This window comes from Brachyhypopomus gauderio, unplaced genomic scaffold, assembly GCF_052324685.1.
Source record: "Brachyhypopomus gauderio isolate BG-103 unplaced genomic scaffold, BGAUD_0.2 sc134, whole genome shotgun sequence".
NCBI classification, from domain to species: Eukaryota; Metazoa; Chordata; class Actinopteri; order Gymnotiformes; family Hypopomidae; genus Brachyhypopomus; species Brachyhypopomus gauderio.
The window spans coordinates 93803-114290 of NW_027506955.1; the positions used below are offsets into that span (position 1 = coordinate 93803).

The 20488-nt window shown below is 43.5% G+C and overlaps 2 protein-coding genes and 2 long non-coding RNA genes across 8 annotated transcripts in view; 2 read left to right on the plus strand and 2 right to left on the minus strand.

The window, feature by feature from the left end:
* Nucleotides 1–5422: 5422 nt before the first annotated feature.
* LOC143499438 (uncharacterized) lies at nucleotides 5423–10670 on the plus strand. 2 transcript variants are annotated; one of them, XR_013126074.1, is made up of 6 exons: nucleotides 5423–5491; nucleotides 6160–6207; nucleotides 7108–7297; nucleotides 8164–8270; nucleotides 9572–9609; nucleotides 9910–10670. It is a non-coding gene; the product is annotated as an uncharacterized LOC143499438 (long non-coding RNA). The 2 variants fall into 2 exon arrangements; XR_013126075.1 differs by having other exon boundaries at nucleotides 5440–5491; nucleotides 7178–7297.
* LOC143499437 (lactoylglutathione lyase-like) lies at nucleotides 10158–13757 on the minus strand. 2 transcript variants are annotated; one of them, XM_076994088.1, is made up of 6 exons: nucleotides 13548–13757; nucleotides 12620–12702; nucleotides 11879–12019; nucleotides 11557–11624; nucleotides 11018–11107; nucleotides 10158–10670 (listed from the first exon to the last, which is right to left on the minus strand). In XM_076994088.1, the coding sequence occupies exons 1-6, from the start codon at nucleotides 13614–13616 to the stop codon at nucleotides 10579–10581; spliced, it is 543 nt and encodes a 180-aa protein (XP_076850203.1). In that variant the 5' UTR covers nucleotides 13617–13757; the 3' UTR covers nucleotides 10158–10578. The 2 variants fall into 2 exon arrangements, with proteins under 2 accessions (XP_076850203.1, XP_076850204.1); XM_076994089.1 differs by lacking the exon at nucleotides 13548–13757 and adding an exon at nucleotides 13410–13483.
* LOC143499439 (uncharacterized) lies at nucleotides 13630–19927 on the plus strand. The gene is made up of 2 exons (XR_013126076.1): nucleotides 13630–13770; nucleotides 17689–19927. It is a non-coding gene; the product is annotated as an uncharacterized LOC143499439 (long non-coding RNA).
* The window catches only part of LOC143499435 (uncharacterized), a 51589-nt gene continuing 49897 nt past the window's right edge, over nucleotides 18797–20488 (minus strand). For all 3 annotated transcript variants that reach the window (XM_076994081.1, XM_076994082.1, XM_076994080.1), the window contains one exon: nucleotides 18797–20471. In XM_076994081.1, coding sequence (XP_076850196.1) covers nucleotides 20434–20471 — 38 coding nt within the window. In that variant the 3' untranslated portion in view covers nucleotides 18797–20433. The remainder of the gene's footprint in view (nucleotides 20472–20488) is intronic.

The following is a 20488-nucleotide window of genomic DNA, read 5'->3' on the forward strand; positions in this document are numbered from 1 at the left end:
ATAGATGTAGTGATGGATGTAGTGATGGATGTATTGATGGATGTAGTGATAGATGTAGTGATAGATGTAGTGATGGATGTAGTGATAGATGTAGTGATAGATGTAGTGATGGATGTAGTGATGGATGTAGTGATGGATGTAGTGATGGATGTAGTGATAGATGTAGTGATAGATGTAGTGATAGATGTAGTGATGGATGTAGTGATAGATGTAGTGATGGATGTAGTGATAGATGTAGTGATAGATGTAGTGATAGATGTAGTGATGGATGTAGTGATGGATGTAGTGATAGATGTAGTGATGGATGTAGTGATAGATGTAGTGATAGATGTAGTGATGGATGTAGTGATAGATGTAGTGATGGATGTAGTGATAGATGTAGTGATAGATGTAGTGATAGATGTAGTGATGGATGTAGTGATAGATGTAGTGATGGATGTAGTGATATATGTAGTGATGGATGTAGTGATAGATGTAGTGATAGATGTAGTGATAGATGTAGTGATGGATGTAGTGATAGATGTAGTGATGGATGTAGTGATGGATGTAGTGATAGATGTAGTGATGGATGTAGTGATGGATGTAGTGATGGATGTAGTGATAGATGTAGTGATGGATGTAGTGATAGATGTAATGATGGATGTAATGATGGATGTAGTGATGGATGTAGTGATGGATGTAGTGATAGATGTAGTGATGGATGTAGTGATGGATGTAGTGATAGATGTAGTGATATATGTAGTGATGGATGTAGTGATGGATGTAATGATGGATGTAGTGATATATGTAGTGATGGATGTAGTGATAGATGTAGTGATGGATGTAGTGATAGATGTAGTGATAGATGTAGTGATGGATGTAGTGATGGATGTAGTGATAGATGTAGTGATGGATGTAATGATGGATGTAGTGATGGATGTAGTGATAGATGTAATGATGGATGTAGTGATAGATGTAGTGATGGATGTAGTGATAGATGTAGTGATGGATGTAGTGATAGATGTAATGATGGATGTAATGATGGATGTAGTGATGGATGTAGTGATGGATGTAGTGATGGATGTAGTGATAGATGTAGTGATGGATGTAGTGATGGATGTAGTGATAGATGTAGTGATATATGTAGTGATGGATGTAGTGATGGATGTAATGATGGATGTAGTGATATATGTAGTGATGGATGTAGTGATAGATGTAGTGATGGATGTAGTGATGGATGTAGTGATAGATGTAGTGATAGATGTAGTGATGGATGTAGTGATAGATGTAGTGATGGATGTAGTGATAGATGTAGTGATGGATGTAGTGATGGATGTAGTGATAGATGTAGTGATAGATGTAGTGATGGATGTAGTGATGGATGTAGTGATAGATGTAGTGATGGATGTAGTGATAGATGTAGTGATAGATGTAGTGATGGATGTAGTGATAGATGTAGTGATGGATGTAGTGATGGATGTAGTGATGGATGTAGTGATGGATGTATTGATGGATGTAGTGATAGATGTAGTGATAGATGTAGTGATAGATGTAGTGATGGATGTAGTGATAGATGTAGTGATAGATGTAGTGATGGATGTAGTGATGGATGTAGTGATAGATGTAGTGATAGATGTAGTGATATATGTAGTGATGGATGTAGTGATAGATGTAGTGATAGATGTAGTGATAGATGTAGTGATGGATGTAGTGATAGATGTAGTGATAGATGTAGTGATGGATGTAGTGATAGATGTAGTGATGGATGTAGTGATAGATGTAATGATGGATGTAGTGATGGATGTAGTGATGGATGTAGTGATGGATGTAGTGATAGATGTAGTGATAGATGTAATGATGGATGTAATGATGGATGTAGTGATGGATGTAGTGATGGATGTAGTGATAGATGTAGTGATGGATGTAGTGATAGATGTAGTGATAGATGTAGTGATGGATGTAGTGATGGATGTAGTGATAGATGTAGTGATGGATGTAATGATGGATGTAGTGATGGATGTAGTGATAGATGTAATGATGGATGTAGTGATAGATGTAGTGATGGATGTAGTGATAGATGTAGTGATGGATGTAGTGATAGATGTAGTGATGGATGTAGTGATGGATGTAGTGATGGATGTAGTGATAGATGTAGTGATAGATGTAGTGATGGATGTAGTGATGGATGTAGTGATGGATGTAGTGATAGATGTAGTGATAGATGTAGTGATGGATGTAGTGATGGATGTAGTGATGGATGTAGTGATGGATGTAGTGATGGATGTAGTGATAGATGTAGTGATAGATGTAGTGATGGATGTAGTGATAGATGTAGTGATAGATGTAATGATAGATGTAGTGATGGATGTAGTGATAGCTGTAGTGATGAATGTATCATAAGTGAACATCAGGAACAAGGAACATGAAAAGCTCCAGGAATATCAAGGACTGAAAGAAGAGCTGGAAAAGATGTGGAGGGTGAAGTTAACAGTGGTTCTCATAGTAATCAGAGCACTAGGGGCTGTGACCCCTAAACTGGGAGAACAACTCTAGCAGATCCCAGAAACAACATCTCCATCCAGAAGAGTGCAGTCCTGGGGAGATCCAACATCCAGAAGAGTGCAGTCCTCGGGAGATCTAGGTCCAGAAGAGTGCAGTCCTGGGGAGATCTAGGTCCAGAAGAGTGCAGTCCTGGGGAGATCTCCATCCAGAAGAGTGCAGTCCTGGGGAGATCTCCATCCAGAAGAGTGCAGTCCTGGGGAGATCTCTGTCCAGAAGAGTGCAGTCCTGGGGAGATCCAACATCCAGAAGAGTGCAGTCCTGGGGAGATCCAACATCCAGAAGAGTGCAGTCCTGGGGAGATCTAGGTCCAGAAGAGTGCAGTACTGGGAACAGCTATTATAATACTGCACAGGACTCTCAGTCTCTTAGAGCTCTGACACAGCACCCAAGCTTGAAAGAAAAGGACCACCCACGACAGGGCAGTCAGGGCAGACAGACATTCTAGCATATAAAAGATTTTTCATGTGTTTATGCCATGTTGGTTATTTGTTTAGCAATATCAAACTAGTTTTATCACCTAAATATATTAAATTTTTCAACCTATTCTGACCGATGATGCTGATTTTATTTATCAACAAATACAGCACATGGAATATACATATCCATAGAGGAAAGGCGAGGTTTCAGTAAAAACCCATCATTTTTGTTGTCTGCTAAAGATGCTGGTTGCTTTTTGGAGACTCGGCAAACATCAAGGACAAGAATACTAAATAAAATGTCTGACATTTCATTCAATTCGATTGATTAGCAAAAAAGCAAATGAACTAGTTATTCAGATACTTAAAATGCTAATTACGTTTATGATTTTACAAATTAACTGTTGAAACAGCTGGCTGTCAATTTCAAATCCCAATGCAATAATCCTCTAGTTAATAGATAATTGTTTTATATAGATTTTTACCATGGAAACATACTTCTTGTATATACAGTAAGTAGTACTGAGTACTGAATACTGCATTTTCCCAGAGTTCTGGGGGTGATACTTGCAAACACATATGAAGACTTCATACGAGCCTGGGGATGAGGTAGAGCCTTTAGAAGCTTTCTGCTCTATGAATCATATGGAAAACCATCAGGTACAACTCACACCGGACGTTTCCAGTGTCGATAAGGCCGCTGGAGTCATTTGAGAGAAGGCCTATCTAAAAGCCTCTCAGTGGATTTGAGTGGAAATCTGTAAGTGCTCGTGTCGCTCTATAAAATGCGTATAATAGCCTACACCACTAGACATACTGAGTCGGGAAATATTTTGTTGGTCACAAATTTGAATTGAGGATCACATGTTTTCTACTTCACACAGTAAATAAAGAGACCCGTCACGCCCTTGAAATAATCGGATCTTTTCTTATTCCGAAAGCGTTTTCTGTGCAGGGTTCCACATTCAGTTAGCGTAGAACTCATGAGTTGCTGATCCATTTAACTTTGCCATGAATATATTCTACCATGAAAATGTACTATATATGCATGCAAAAAGCAGTTAGAGGTTCCACTTTAACATTTTGTTTTTGCTTGTTGAATATTAAAGGGACGTGTACACCCCATAACTGGCACTGGTTGTTGTGATTTATAGAGTCATGTTTATAAGTGTTAAATAGATTTGTTGTGTGCACTTGGGCAACAAAATACATACTTCTCAAAAACGAATAGGACGTATAATACGTTTGAAACCAGAATCGTTGTGCACGTTGGCTGCTGTGGTCTGCAGCGGTGACTAGCGCGTGCCAACGGCACCCACGTGGTTTCTTCGTAGGCACGTGCCACGCGTCAGAATGCACGCGCTCCGGGAACGTCGCTCACTGTGCAGATCAAAGGAACACCAACTGCAAACTACTTGACAGCAAGCAGCAGCCCGCACAGTCAGTAGCAGCAGCCCGTTTCTCCCCATGCACATCTCTGTTCCTGAAACCGTGAACTGGAGAGTTGGTGTTAGTCGGGGGGACGAGTAGGTGGACCAGAGACCATAATATAAAATATAAATATAAATATTAATTATGGCAATTGCGACGGAGGAGATGAATGTATGGTGTATAGGAGCAGTTCGCACTGAACGGGGGGAGATTTGGGAAACAATATAAACGTCAGAAACACACGTGTTGAAGCACTTTTTAAATGTCGAACGCACATTTAAGAAGTCACACACGTTATTCTGAGGTGCATCGGATGTAAATCATCACTGTTTATGATCACTGCGACGCGGGAAAGTCTGTCTGTACTCAACATGTCTGAAGAAACCGCTAAACTAAAATGATTCTGGCAATCTGATCAGCCAGCTGAAGGCAACTTTACCACAGAAACACAACAACACTGAACGCAAAGTGCGTTGATAAAGTTTAGGTCGCTCCCGTTATTGATTTTAGAGTTTTGTTCAATGCATTCTTGAGTTCAGTTCTTGTAGATACTGTATGTAATTTTCGGTATCACCGAAACAGACGCATCGATTCATATTGAAGGCCGAAGGACTCTCAGCTGCTTGTCGTCGTGCTCCATCTGGTGGACAAATACACTAACATGTACATTTCAAAGGCAAAAGTTATTTTAAGAACTGATCTGGTGGCGAATCAGTGAATGAATACAGAGCCAATATGTTACAAATATTGCTAACAGTTATATAAATATATATTTCTCTTGTAGTCCTGTGTTTAATCAACCGTGCGGTTTTAGATACTCTAACCAAGAACAATTTCTTGTTTGTACACATGCTGGTGTAACAGGGGAAGCCTGTGATGGGCTACGAGTGGGTTGCGAGTCGTGACGGCAACTGTAGTCAGTGTGAGGTGTGAGGTGTTTCTACCCCCCCCCCCCCCCCCGCCCTTTACGTGATCGCCAGGTGTGTCCAATTAAGAGTGGGTGTTGGCTCTAGCATATATACACACACGAATGGTGGTGCTGCAGGTAGGCAATATCCTCACTCTGTTGTGGTCTGCTGTGACTGGGCTGAGTCATTGAACGGGTAGGTTGCTTGGGGTTGGGGTTTTATATTGATGGGTAATGTCCCTGTGCTGGTGGGCTGGTTCATGCAAGCTTCTATTATCCACTCTGTGTTGACGGCCCATTAGAGCAAAGCTCCCTAAAACGGCTTTTACATTGTAGCCCTTTGTTGTGGCTTCACGGCGGCTTATTACTTTAACCCGGTTGTGCTGGAGCAGCACCAGTGAGCGTCGTCAGTGACGGGTCCGGGTTGCTTTTGGAACGGGCCTGGACGCAGCTATTCCTCAATTAGTGTTTTAATGAAATATTTTAATACCTACCTAGTGAAATTGGAGTCGCTACTGTTTTGTTTTGCTTTGTTTTGTGCTTTGTTTTTGTTCGTTTGGTTTTGGCTGCGTTGGATACGCCGCTTAGGTTCTTTTCCTATTTTGGTTTTCTATTTTTGTATCGTGTTGTGTAATTCGTTTATTGGTTGTTTTGCTGTACTTGACGTGATTATATTTTTCATTTAATTATTAACTGATGGTTTCATGTGTTCTATTTAACCGATTTATGGTTTACTTTGGCAGCAGTTTCTGGTTTAGAGTGGTATTGTTTTTAAAGCATTTTTTGTTTGTTTTCTGGAAAATATTGACTGTGGGTCTAGAGGTCGGAGCAATTGCATATCCTAACCGTGTCTCCTTTTTGTAGGACATCTGGATGTCCATTCACTTGTGGTTTGGCACCTTACTTGCGGTGGTGAGTTCACGTGCATTGCACTTTTGCGTGTGTGTTGGAGACTTTAGAATATAGACAGGGCTAGGCCACTAGTTCTTGGACACCCACGGCCGGTAGGCCAGTTCGTTGGAGCCCCTGTATTTCTTTACTATTTGTGTTCTGCATTGTTTTGTTTTGTGTTTTTTTTTTTTATTTTTTTTTTTTTTTTTTTTATATATATTAATAAATGAAGTGATTTCATGGATGGGTTGTGAATAAACCTTTGATTACCTCAATCCACATCTCTGAACATTTAATTCAGGTTTACCTGTGTGCCTAGATGCCTTTATTGGCTTAGGTTAATGTATGTCCTGGGGTGAAATTCCCCAGGTGGCGTAGTCGGGTTTGCTCTATTGCTACACGGGCCACACTGGGCAAATGAAACGTGATTCCGACTGGGTGATGTTTTCCACTACTACAACCTCGGATTCACGCTACTTTATCTTCAGTTGTAGCGTGATTTGAATCTTGTTAGCTGCCACAGAGATGTTCGTGTAAAAACTGGACAAGTTTTTGTTATCTAACTAGTTTTAGATAGGCAGTAAACATTTAAGTTACGACATGCTCTATGCTGCCGATGCTTCAAATCACACGAGGTCTAGGAGAGATGTACGGTCTAGGAGAGATGTACGGTCTAGGAGAGATGTACGGTCTAGGAGAGATGTACGGTCTAGGAGAGATGTACGGTCTAGGAGAGATGTACGGTCTAGGAGAGATGTACGGTCTAGGAGAGATGTACGGTCTAGGAGAGATGTACGGTCTAGGAGAGATGTACGGTCTAGGAGAGATGTACGGTCTAGGAGAGATGTACGGTCTAGGAACATGGTTTGGTTACATTTACATACTTCAGTGCATGTAAATACCCCACCTGTTGCATGACAGCGAGACGTTTGGTGGGTGAGGAGTAAATTTGGGAGAAATTTGGATCCAGAAGGAATGTCAATGTGTCAAGGTTCAGAGAAAGGATGGCACTTGATGGTCCCCGTCAACCAGCCCACTGTCACGCCCCCTGCTGGGAGGCGGAGCTCTCGTTGTAGGAACTCTCAGTCACAGTCTACAGCGGAACACACAGGTGAGGCCATGTCCTAACAAACACCTCCATTCACCTGTCCTCACACAGTACACGTGCAATGTGCTGGCTGTCACTGAAATGGTTTACCTCAGGCTATATAGTGACAAACCCAAGGTGTGTTTTTTCACAGCTAAAGTAGCTGTTTACTTGCACTAGTTTGCTGTATTATAAACAACATTCAACAGCAACATTCATGATGTCGCCTCAGGCAGTCGGTTTTTACTCAGTGGCATTTTGGCAGACATAAAATAAAACAAAATAGACTTGAGACTGCTGGGTACAAAGCAACACACATATAAATGAACCTGAAGCAGGCCTCATTTGTGTATAAGCAGACAGACTCTCCACACAAGAATCCGCAAAAGTGACTTATTTAAACTGATGTGCAGTGCTCCCTGAGCAATACACAGACATGTTTTGCTAGTTTGTACTTGTATATTCATGAAAGTGTATATAACCATATTGGATGATGTCGAGGGTGTATTTGTGCGGCGCTCTGAGTAACAACCCCCCCCCCCGTCTTTGCAATGTCTCATCCACTGCATCATAAACAAGCTAGTTCAGTTGTTTTGCATGTTAAAAAAAAAAGTAAATCTACTGGATGCATGTGATTCAGAGAACTGCTGGTGTGGTTTTGTATATTTTTAGATGTAAAAAAACTATGCAGTTCCTTTGAGACCACCGCAGAAATGTTACATCAATACAGGCCTAATACAAACAAAAATGAATATAAACTCTGATTCTGGCTTAGAGAATGACTACACTAGGCAACATGGTGTACACACACAAACTCTGAGTACTCAGACTACATAGAGCTGGAGGAAAGGTTTGAATCTGTCGTAGCATGTGCTGTTCATGCTGTGCAGGGCGTTTCTACAGCAACAGGTGCTCGGGGTCGAGGAGGCCAGACCGATAAATGGACCACGTTCAGCATGTCGGCTAACTGAGCGTACCTGAGGACATCACTTCCTGTGTGGGTAGAGCGCAGCACTTGGACAAACTCGCTGTCGTTTGGCACAGAGAAGCTTCTCCACACGAACACCAGAGGGCGCTCTGGAGTCAGAGAAGTCATGAAATATACTAATTACTGTATATAGGTGGTCAGCCTCAGCCGAGAGCGTAATGCTTAGTTCAGCCAGAGTCCTGCATGTGCAGACACGCTTGGAACTTGCAGTAACCGATAGGGGGCGCTGATCACCACGACTTATGTGATTTCTTACACGTTTGGAACATGGTAGACTTCAAAATCAAGGTAATTTAGGGGTGACTGTGGTTTGCCTAGTAACTTGCCTTGAGACTTTACTAAGAAATCACAGATTTATAACAGAATAGTGATCACCTCCAAACTGTAGGTTATCAACAACATTAGCATAGCTAACACTAGTTTTCACTCATGAATGTTTATATTCATAATAGAGGTGTCAATTCCAGGAGCAGAGATTAAAAGTCCTCACCAGGATTTTGTTCAGGCTTATGGATTGTTGATTCCACTAATTTTACCAGGATTGCTAATTAGATAATCTAGCAAGCTTGAGCAAAATCCTGGTGAGGACTTTTAATCTCTGAACCTGGAATTGACACCATCAATTCATACTACCCCCTCAACAATGCAGTAAAATTATCTATAAAATAGCTTAGTCTATAAATTTCATGAGCAATACCTACTAGCTTTTAAGAGTTAGGGTTTTAGGGTTGGTGTTCTAGGGATGAGCTTTAGGGTTAGGGTTTAGAATCTAAATGTCATGAGCAACCTATATTTGATTGGAAGCTCTGACTCACAGAACACCTAAAACTATTCCAAAAGAACATTCTGGAATAAAGACATCGCCATAAACAAGCCCCCCTTTTCACACAGTTGGATATTATTTATGTGATGGATCTTTTCAGAAGACAAGGCAAACTATTTTTATGACAAATACCTCACACAGTCTAATGTTTCTATAACTTTTGAAAAAAAGAATTTAGATCTGTAGCAATTCCTTCAGGGCCGGCGCATTTGTTGAAATGGTCCTTATGCTGTGGGAGAACTCCCAGCAGAGAACCTATGCTTTCTTTGAATTATATCTTTTGGCCCAACATGTAATGTTCTCATGAATATTTTTCAAAATAATACGATTTGGAGGACAATCCCATCATTTCCTAACATTAACTGTAAAAACATCATGACATATCCCACACATTTTGTATCATAATAAAACAAAAGAAATTAATTTCAAGATCCGCCATATTTATCCATGTAACAGATATTTCCGATCTGTGCGCTTTCTCCAACAGTGAGGATGTTTCGTCTTCATCCACCGTACCAATGAAAGGTTGGAAACACACACACCTGCATATACATTGAAACATGTCTTCTGGTATAACTGGATTAGCACAATACCACTCTTATTTGTAGTTTACTATACACTGCTGTGTACTTAGTTAAACAAACACAAGGTTAAATCCTGTTGCCTGTGGACTTTTTGTATCAAATCTTTGACTAGAAGACTACTCTCCAAGAAAAACAATACCTTTTTCTTAAACACACACAAGCTCACTATAGATCAGCGCCTGTGACGTGGCCTATTGTATGTCTAAGTTCATTTTGTAACGTGACTGCTTTGACTCATCAGTTCCAAAGTGGCATGATGAACGTTCCCCTTTACTGCCAAAGCTTTGATGAAGAAATGAACGAGGTGAGATGGACGTGCAGCGGTCTCCATCTTCCCGTCGTCTTCACGTTTACTGAAGCTTTTTGAAGCTCTGAAGGGAAAGGACTGCAGAGTATTTCTGAAGTATTGATACCGAGTATAAACAAACATCAAACTTCACCAGAAAAGGACTTGTAAATCCACTGCCCATCGGTCACATTACCACAATAAAATGTCACAAGCAGCGTTTTGCTTTATTGACCACAGCTAGTATTGATACAGTAGTTACAATATGAACAGGAGGGCCATACATTACATCATGGGGGGGAAGGGAAACTACCAATTGCTCTGTCCCATAATGTGAAGAGCCAATGATGATAGAACAGGGTTAAAGTGGGGTATGTTCCAAACAAGGTCACACCTGCAGGGTGGGGCAGTTAAGAGGCTTTCATAATTAACGTCCAATTTGTGACGATCTTAAAGTCCGGTGGTTCAGATCCGATGCCTTAGCTACAGAGCGACCGAAGCAGTTCGTAATGGTGTCGCCAATCGTTCGCTCTCTCACGCACGGGAGCGTCTGAGTGAGACTACTGAAGCGTAACACTTGTGTCAGTCGCCCTCCAGCACGTCTGATCTTCTGTGTGTGCTTCTTTATGAGGTGATGGACACCATGTTGTTGGGGCTAAGAATCTCGATCCAGTAGCCGTCAGGATCCTGAATAAAGGCGAGACCCTTCATTTTTCCTGGGACGGTGACGGAAAGACAAGAAAAACAATGAATACAAAAACCTGAACAGCAGGACATCTGACTTTATCTAAACAAACCTTTTAAATAATAAAAAAGCTAAATAATACAATTTGTTTACTGTCTAAAATAAAGCAAGTTAACAGAATGGTGCAACTTCTGTGTGTGGAGGAACAGGGACTTCACTTCATAGATATGAACTTATGCCTTGCGGTATGAAGACACACGTGCTGTTCGCCAAAGACATGCAAAGCTCAGAAACCCTGCGTGTGCACTTAGGACAGACGATGCCCAAACAGGCCAACACAGACGGATCTGGACCGTGCTGCAGGAGAAGAGGCCTCACCATCATCTGGCTTCTTCACAAAGGTCACGCCCTGCTCTTGAAACAGCTTACAAGCGGCATAAACATCTGGTACGGCGATTCCTATGTGGCCTAAAAAACACGTCACACACACCATTTATAAACAGCTCCCGAGCTTGCCAAGGGCCCCAGTGTAACATTCACAGACCAGAATGTCAGCCACACTTCTAATGGGCGTTATAATATGGGTCCACAGGCTGAACTGCTGAGAGCTTCTCAAGGTACTAGTCACACAACTCAATTTCTTGGGTTCACTGTAATTACGATGGACACTAGTAATTAATACCAGAATAGCTGTTCCACCGAGATTTTAGAAGAATTAGATTTTAGATGAAATCTCAACTTTTTAACCACAACACCACCGCTGCAGAGTAGGTCAGAAGGATACTGCATCTCCGGGTTGGTTTGAAGTGCTCACACACTTGAGCAAAGCCACGCCAAGCTCTTCACCATACGAGTGTGTGTGCAGCAGAGAGAGCTCAAGCTTTTGGTGGACGAGCTTTTGGTTCACAAGTACTCACCAAAACCTCGGGGATCAGAGTTCCCGTTGTGATAGGACTGGCTGTCATCTGTCTCCGAACCCCAGTTACTGGCGACAAAGAAGAAATACCAGAGAAGGGGGCATCTTTGTTAGGGGAACAGGCGGGAACACACGTCTACTCGTTACACACTTCTCCAAAAGCGTAAATCGTTTGCCAGCAGAACTGGACCGTAGTGGATACATGTACAGCCAAAAATGTGAACACCTGCCCCCGAGGGTGGTGCAATATCCCAGCCAACAGGTCTGCAGTACACGGGTGGCTTCCTCTTCAGGTATGTGTATGTGTGTGTGTGTGTGCTCACTGTGTGAGCTCGATGGTGGCTCTGCGGGAGAAGGTCCATGCTGTCCTCTCCTTGACCTCAGTGGGAACTTCCTTCTTATCTTCATAACCCAGGAAGTAGAGGGAGAAGCGCATGGAGGGGAAATCAAATTTCTGCAATAGGCTGGAGGAAAGAAAGAGAGACAGAGGGAGAGAGAGAGAGAAACAGAGGGAGAGAGATCTCCGTTACATGTCATTCGAGATCAGGGATTTTCTGACTGGCAGCAAGGATTTGAAAGGCTTTTATCTTAATAAAAAAACAACCCCACAAGCCTTTCACCAAAATATCTTAACAATAGCTTTCTAATACTTATGCACAGCTGTCACTCAAACTGATGCCACATCCAACGGAACAGGTTCCACTGAGCTTGCTAGAAAGACTGAAAGCGTTAAGTATAACCAAAATATCTGCACACTATGTGATTATTTCATCTGCAAAGCAAGTTTGTTCAGCATTCATACATATTCAAGTTTCAACTTTCCATTTACAGACTAAATCACAAACACTGTAAATACTGTTTGCAATACTACCAGCTTAATTTGACACCCGTGTATTGTGCACTCCAGTAGCAAAACCCACAACAAATGACAGGAATCTGAACACCAGAGCGCAGACTGGGAAGACTGGCGACATTCCACAGCACCGACAGCCTGTGATGACGCCAACACAACGTCCACACGTCCCTCAGCACCGCAGCCACCTCGGAGGAGGGCACATACTCACGTCATCCCAAGTATGCGGGTGTAGAAGTCCAGAGATTTCACCGGATCCTTCACCCTCAGCATGGTCTGCTGCATCATGAAGTCCTACACCAAAGCAGAAGCAGCCAGATCAACCAGTTAATAAAACTGTAGTTTAGTTTACTGCTTTATTCCTTCATTCAAGGCTCCACATCCCTGTCGTGACACACACACACCTCCTGTAACATCATCTAGATTGTTAACCTAATCAAGAAGAACCGGTTTATTAGCGGACAGCACTGATTAAGATGGTGAACCTTACAGCACAATAAAGTCCTTTAAAACAAGTCTGAGTGTGTCAGAACGCATGAAGCAAAACCACAGAACTTCTCATAAACTTGACTGAGATTATGATTTTGAACACAGTGTTTGTAGCGGGGAGCTGAGGGCAGTCCGGGCCGCTGTGACGGGTCAGGGTCTCCGAACCCAGCCGGGTGGGTCTCGGAACCCAGCCGGGCAACACAGCCGGTTAGTTAACCAACTAGTCCCTAGCTAACGCGTCACCACCCAAACCCACCCCGTTTATTCTAGTAAGTTCGCCATCGCATGACTCAGCACAACCCAAACACGGCACCACAGACACCGGCGGGCAGCCTGTCGGCACGGCCCGTTAGCTCACGCGCTAGCGAGAGAGGCGGGAAAGGAGTGGCGAGCCAACGGCCCAAAGTGCGGAAAACACTCACAAACGGGCCAAACCGCACACCAAATTACACATATAACCGCCAAAACGTATCTGGTACATGTCTATCTGTCTGTCTAGCCGTGACACTTACACGCAGTGACATTACTGGTAGGTGAACCGGGAAAGACAGCTAAGCTAAACTAAGCTAAGCTAAAGCTACATCTCTTGAGACGGTGGGCGGATTAGCTTACAGCTAACTAGCCGCTCCGCGAGCGTCGCGCGACCATACCTTGGTGATCGCGTGCCCCTCCTTACAAGCAGCAGCCGCGGCTTGATCCGTCAGTCCTTGTTCGTCCATTATTTCAGGCTCTCGCAGCCCAAGAGTACAAAAAAGGAGGACAGGCCGGCTCAGACACGGAAAGCCCAACTCGACTGAACTCAACTGAACTCAACTCGAGTTTCCGCTCAAGTTAAGTGTTGTTGGCGCGTGAAGGCGCGGCCGCACGAGCCAGGTACGCGAGTACGAACTACGACAGGCGTTCAGCACGGACGATTGTTAATTATTATTCATTTAGATTGTGAGGTAAAATGACCATCTTTAGTTGTTAAAAAAAACATGGAAACACGAAATGGATTTATGGATTAAATTTTAGAAAGCTAAATGTTTATGGAGTTATTGCGCAACTGTGCAGACGTTACGCGTTTCGTCATCAGTGCAGAGCGCAAACAACACCTCGCCAAACGCAAAGACGGGTGATGTGGGTCAGGTACACGTGTTCTGTCCGGGTGATGTGGGTCAGGTACACGTGTTCTGTACGGGTGATGTGGGTCATGCACACGTGTTCTGTACGGGTGATGTGGGTCAGGCACACGTGTTCTGTCCGGGTGATGTGGGTCAGGTACACGTGTTCTGTCCGGGTGATGTGGGTCATGCACACGTGTTCTGTACGGGTGATGTGGGTCATGCACACGTGTTCTGTCCGGGTGATGTGGGTCATGCACACGTGTTCTGTCCGGGTGGTGTGGGTCAGGCACACGTGTTCTGTCCGGGTGGTGTGGGTCAGGCACACGTGTTCTGTCCGGGTGGTGTGGCTCAGGCACACGTGTTCTGTCCGGGTGGTGTGGGTCAGGCACATGTGTTCTGTGTGGGTATGGACGTCATTTTGTAATAAAAAATGGGGGGGACATGGATCGTCACTATTTAAATATTTGGTTTTAACCATAAAAACTGGGGGGGGGGACTTTTGAAAAAGTGGGGTGGACAAAAAAGTGGGACCCCCCCCAAATTACGTCCGTGTGTCCGGGTGTTGTGGGTCACCCTCGGGCAGCTTCATGCTGATTCTCGCCCAGGGTGCAGCTGGTTTCGGCTCTTCCATGGAGGCTGTAATTGCGTCCTATCTACTCAGGTTTCTCAGGTGGGCTTGGCTCCCCTCCAACCTACTTTAAAATATCTTAAGGAAAGTCCAGTATATTATGTTTCTTTACAAATCATACTCAACAGTTTGGTTAAGAAATATTTTGTCCCAGTGTTGACACGATTCTCAAGAGCACTTGGGGCTGTCATCCCTAAATCTCAGGAAAATAAGCAAATCAATCAATAAATGAGTTAAATAAACACACACACACACACACACACACACACACACACACACACACACACACACACACAAACAAACACCACTTTGTCTGCACAGCTGATGAAGGACCAGTATCCTGCTTCTGAATAATAGTAATATAATCTACATACTTAGCATACATAACGGGACATAAAACCATAAAAGCATCACGTATGTGAAGTTTGGGGCAAATGCGGATGGAAAGGACAGAGTCATTGCAGTTACCTGTCCAGAACAGGTGTGTATTGAGAAGAGGTGGTCCATACTGTAACGGAGTGCCAGTCCCACCAGGATTTCGCGGGCCTTTTTTGTGATTGTTGCGGGCTAAAATGTTTGATGTTGCGGGTGTTTTTCAAAAAAATTGCGATGGAAGTTGCGGTGTGTTTTTGCTTTTTTGTGAGTACATTACAATAGGGAGTAAATGTTGTATGGTTTCCTCTATTTAGTAGTCCATTTTAATGATCTATTTACCTATTTATTCAGGGTTCAAGATCGCTTGGAGTGAGATTTGAACCTGGGGGGGGGGGGGGGGGGGGGGTGGCGAACGTTAATTGTTGACGGGGGGGGGCGGGGTTAGCGAACGTAAGTTGTTACCGGGCGGCCTGTAAAATGGACACAAATTAAGTATTATATCGAGATCGATCGCCAGTGGTTGGCGCCAGAGCGAACTAGTAACTCATAGATATGGATCAGAGATAAATAAACTTTATCTCTGACTTTAAACTTTATCTCAGTTTAAAGTTTAAACTTATAAACTTTATCTCAGACCCTCGCCGCTTGTGTGCGCTGCAGTGACTTCACGGGCTACCGTTGCATTGTGGGGAATGTAGTGTTTGTGCGTGCAAAACACCATCGGGCGGCTGTGGCCTGCGGGCCGGTTCTAATAGTAATTAAATATCATCCAGGGGGCCATAGATAATCAATTCGCGGGTCGGATCTGGACAGTTTATCCCCGCTTTCATGTAGTGTACCGGGATACTGCTTTTCCCGATCTTTTTGCCGTTATTTTCGTCGCTCATGCTGCTTTCAGTCTGCTCCTCTTGAACGTATATACGGAAGTAAGGCGGGAGTTTGTCGACGTCACATCAAGACGACATCAGTGATTGGTCAAATTTGCGGGAAAGTTGCGGTGATTGGCTGAAGTTGCAACACCGCCCTGAATTCGCGGGGTTTGCTTGAAGTTGCGTTGAAGTTGCAAATCGCAACATCGCAACTTTCTGGAGGGTCTGGAGTGCAGGTGGGAGTGTGGCAGGGGCGGGTAGACTCGTAGGTAATGGAGGGGGGTTTGTGAGAGCAGATGGAGTGAATCTCACTGGTTGTTTGGTCTTCGGGTTAATGTTTGGGTTGGTCTTTGGGTTATTCTTCAGGTTGGTCTTCGGGTTGACCTTTGGGTTGGTTTTTGGGTTGGTCTTCAGGTTAGTGAGACCTTAAGTCTTCTTCACTTTCAGGTCCAGAGTTCTCTGAGATGTAAGTTATAAGATTGTTCACCAAACACTAATGGATCTTCGGTAGAAGAGATGTTTTGGTTTTCCATATGCTTGTATGTTTGTTTGTTGTGAGTATTTTTTAAACAAAGCATCAATTTGCTTTTCTCTATTGAGTTTATATAACATTATTTTACCTCGACACCAGTGACTCCACCCCTCCACGTGCTCTCGGTCTTCACCTCTCCTGTGTACTGGTGATGTAGATGCACTCATATACAGCAGACTGCTTTCCACATAATGTATTTTGTGTAGGTGGGTGTCAATAGTGGAATATTGCAAACAGAGGTAAAATGAATTCAGGGACAGAAAAAATACATAATCCGCAGTAGCATAGAACATGCTATGCTTCAACACATTCAGTAGGGGGCAGTAGCATACTACAATTTACACAATTCCTCTGCCTCTTTCATTTCATCCTCTCTCATATAAATGGAATTGTGCTTTGCCCTGTAGACATCTGCCTGCTTGAAAAGACAGTATAAATAAAAACAAACGCTAGCAAAATGGCACATAACTGAATTTATATTTGAGCTTTTTCATGCATTTATTGTTTGTGCTGGCATTAATCCACTAAAGTGTTGTTTTATTTTTCACCAAAGATATTTTCATTACACAGAGAAGAGGAGAGAGACCTGAGAGAAGAAAGCTCAGTAAAGGCTGATGAGAGAGTGCGAGAGTGAGAGAGTGCGAGAGTGAGAGAGTGCGAGAGTGCGAGTGATTACAAGGTTGGGAGATACAGTACAGGAGGGGAGCAGTTGGAGAAGAGGAAGAAGAGGATAGAGAGGAGGAGTAAAAATGAAGAGAGTGGTAGAGCACTCGAGTGTGAAGGCAATCGATTCCTCTCCCATGGTGACACACAAACACACACACACACACACACACACACACACACACACACACACACACACACACACACACACACACACACACACACACACACAAACAACACAAACACAAACAATCCCTTGCTAAAAATGAGCAAATAGGGCTACATAAAACTGTCAGTGCTGTTTATCAGTTCGATCTAGCTCTCAAACCTTCAGAAACTATTATGAGCAAAATCTAATAGTGGCACATTTGCATTTCTATTTTACTTTTGTGAAGTTAATCCAGACCTTTAGGAACTCTAAAGCATTCAGCCGTGATCTCGTATTTCACTGGGCTATAAACATTAGGTAACACGCATGCAAACCCCCTTTGTGCCTTTTTCAACATGGATGAAGTCAAAGAGCACAGATGTTCGTGTTCTGTCACGGTTACTAGCATCTCCCTTTCATTTGTGTTATGCATTAACATGTACCCATCTCTCTTAATGCCGTTTATGTAGATATCATCCGTGCAGGCTGCGCCTCTACCTCCACCCACAACAGGATGGGCTCCATCTTGGAGTTTTCCATTTCTGGCTTCTCTGCAGGGTCCTTTCTTTTAAGAAACACTGCCTTCGTTAGCTGGAGATAACCGTCGTGTGTTGTTGCAGCCTGCAAATCTTCGGCTTCCTCGTCTATTTCCCAAAGAAGACAGTACTGCAGAGATCAGAGTGTGGAAGTGGACGATGAATCTTCATCACCCAGAGAGGTCTGTCCTGGTATCTCAGCTGTGAGAACCAGGCTCGGTGCGTCCGTATCACAAAGAGAACTACTTTATATACACAATTCTGAGGATTGTTGCTAGCATGACGTTCTGATGGCACCACAAACTGAATGAAACCGAAAGTGTTTTTTATGACTCCCTGTATTGACTTTAGGCCTCGTGGAAGCAATGCACCGACGAAATGAATCAAGCGTTCGTTTGTCACGCCAACCGGCCCAGGGAGAGCACATCAGACTCACAAACTAAAACAACTAAAAAGACTTGCCAAATGAGCGTCTTCCAACGCAGCCGCACGGCCCCACCAGTATCGCTTCACGTGACGGGAGCGTTCAGAAATAGCTCCACAGTGCACGGCGTGCAGCGGAGGGCTGGCTGTTGAAGCAGCCTGTTTTTTAGTGCGCGTCTTTGTTTATGTGCAATAACAGATGTGCGACTGATTCATAACTTATGACTGCTCAACGCTTGGATGAGGACCTTCTGTTTTGAACTGCAGATACGCAAGGACTCACCAGCAGCAACAAAGAAAGAACCGGAAGAAACGGATGTTAAGTCGGCACCTTGGCACTGACGAAGGGTTCCTGGCTTCTCCTATGGATCAGCTTCCACCTCGGTTCTGGGAGATCCATCCTGCCACTCCTGTCCTTGGATTGCTCATTCAGAGTACGTGCGGTTCATGGCTCTCTACTGCGAAAACTGCTATACAGAACAAACCCGAACTGAAAGAGATGGAGCTAGTGTGACCAGGAGGGACTGGTGGTGAGTGCATTAAGACAGTGGACATTGTGTCTGGCTAGTCTCCCGACTACACAAGCAAAACTATACAAAAACACCACAGGCATGGAAAGAACTTTTCAAAACTTTATTCATAGTTGTATAGCAAAGCAAACATCAAATCATGAAGGCCTAATTTCATTTTATATCAGCGTGGCACAATGAAAAAAGACTAATTAACAGAATGAATGAAATATATATTTTTACTTTATCAACCCAAGATTCTGAACGCAAGAAAACGTACAATGATTTTTATATATCACTCATCACCTTATATATATTATTTAGTTCATTCAAAGCAACCATTTTCATGTTTTGTCACCACCATTTTGTGATTATATCGTATGTGTCAGGCCAGATAAGGCAGATCTTTGGACTATGGGGAGCATCTAGTAGAAAATAGTGAGTGGTAGTGTGAGAGAGTCATCTGGTTTAAAACAAAGAAAACAATTGCTGTCATGCACTGAGAAAAACACTGAGAAAATCAATCGGTTAAACTTCAAATAGATTAGCGATGTCACACGAGTGATGGCATCTTGTTTTTTTTATCAGGCATGAGCAGAGTGAATGCTGGGAACCCACTCAGACCTGGGACAGCCAATCAAATCTGGGGGGTGATGGGGTAGGGGATGCACTCAAACCTGGAACAGCCTCTCAAACCTGCAACACCCACTCAAATCTGAGAGGGTACACTCAAACCTGGGACAGCCAATCAAATGAGGGGGGAGGAGGGGGGCATCCATTCAAACCTGGGACACCAACACTGATGAAGCATATATGGGTGCGGAAGCCGTGGCAAGCCGCATGCGGCCGAACGCTGCAAGCAAGTGAGCACGTCTGGGTGCAGAAGCATAATGACGGAACAGTGCAGTTAATGACAACTGCATCTGAACCTGAACCGTGCCTGAGGAATAGAAAAAAGCCCACTGATGATAACTATATTACACCCTCCTTATTCCCTTTAAACAAACCTGGTTGAGGAGCTCATTGAAGCCCATACAAGCTCTGGTATGTCCTATCACACTCCACTACACCTGGCATGGACGTCAGACACTGTGCACATACAGAATCTGCCTAACGAAAAACGTATTTCAGAACGCACAACATTAATATCGCGTACAGCCCGATAACTAAAACGTGCCTGTTGCTGTCCGAGTTCAATTCATACACACAGTCAGGTGCAAACATAATCGCTCATACAGAGACATCGCTTGAAAAAAGAGAGAAAAAAAATCTGTATTTGTCATTGATGCGCAGGTGCTGTGTTCTAAATTCAAAAGCGGGTACGCTCTAACATAGCAATCCATGAGAAGCAGGGTTTGGCAAGGGATGTTTCATGGGCCCCTACAGCCTTTAGTATTAATACATTTAAACCAGTCGAAATCCAGCACCAGAATGGCCAAGCAGAGAGAAAACGATGAAGCAGCAATTCCATGAGGTAAAATAGCGCCCCCTATCCACATCTTATAACCCTCTACAATCATCTGTGATATGTTTCTCTGTGTTCATATATATTTGTCATTAAAAGGTAGCCCAACCGAAAGGAAAGAAAGATAGGAAGAAAGAAGAGGAAGGAGGAGCACGGTGGGTAAATGGGCGGGGCTTCTTCTTCCTGGGTTTGTGGGAGGCTCCACTTTGTGGTACTTGGGAGGGGGGATTTATGCCTTCACACAGTTTGCCGGTGTGTGTACCTATGAGGCTGATTGTCATCTCACGCCTTTCTTGGGTCGCTCTTATCAGTTGGCCCATCTGAAAAACAGTTAAAA

What these genes read in the sequence shown, in the direction of transcription:
- LOC143499437 (XM_076994088.1), bottom strand. Translation starts at nt 13,616, where the DNA reads ATGGACGAACAAGGACTGACGGATCAAGCCGCGGCTGCTGCTTGTAAG. An exon ending in CTCTGATCCCCGAGGTTTTG is followed by an intron (nt 11,108 to 11,556) that starts GTGAGTACTTGT and finishes CGTGTTTTTTAG; the next exon opens with GCCACATAGGAATCGCCGTA. An exon ending in TGTGAAGAAGCCAGATGATG is followed by an intron (nt 10,671 to 11,017) that starts GTGAGGCCTCTT and finishes TCACCGTCCCAG; the next exon opens with GAAAAATGAAGGGTCTCGCC.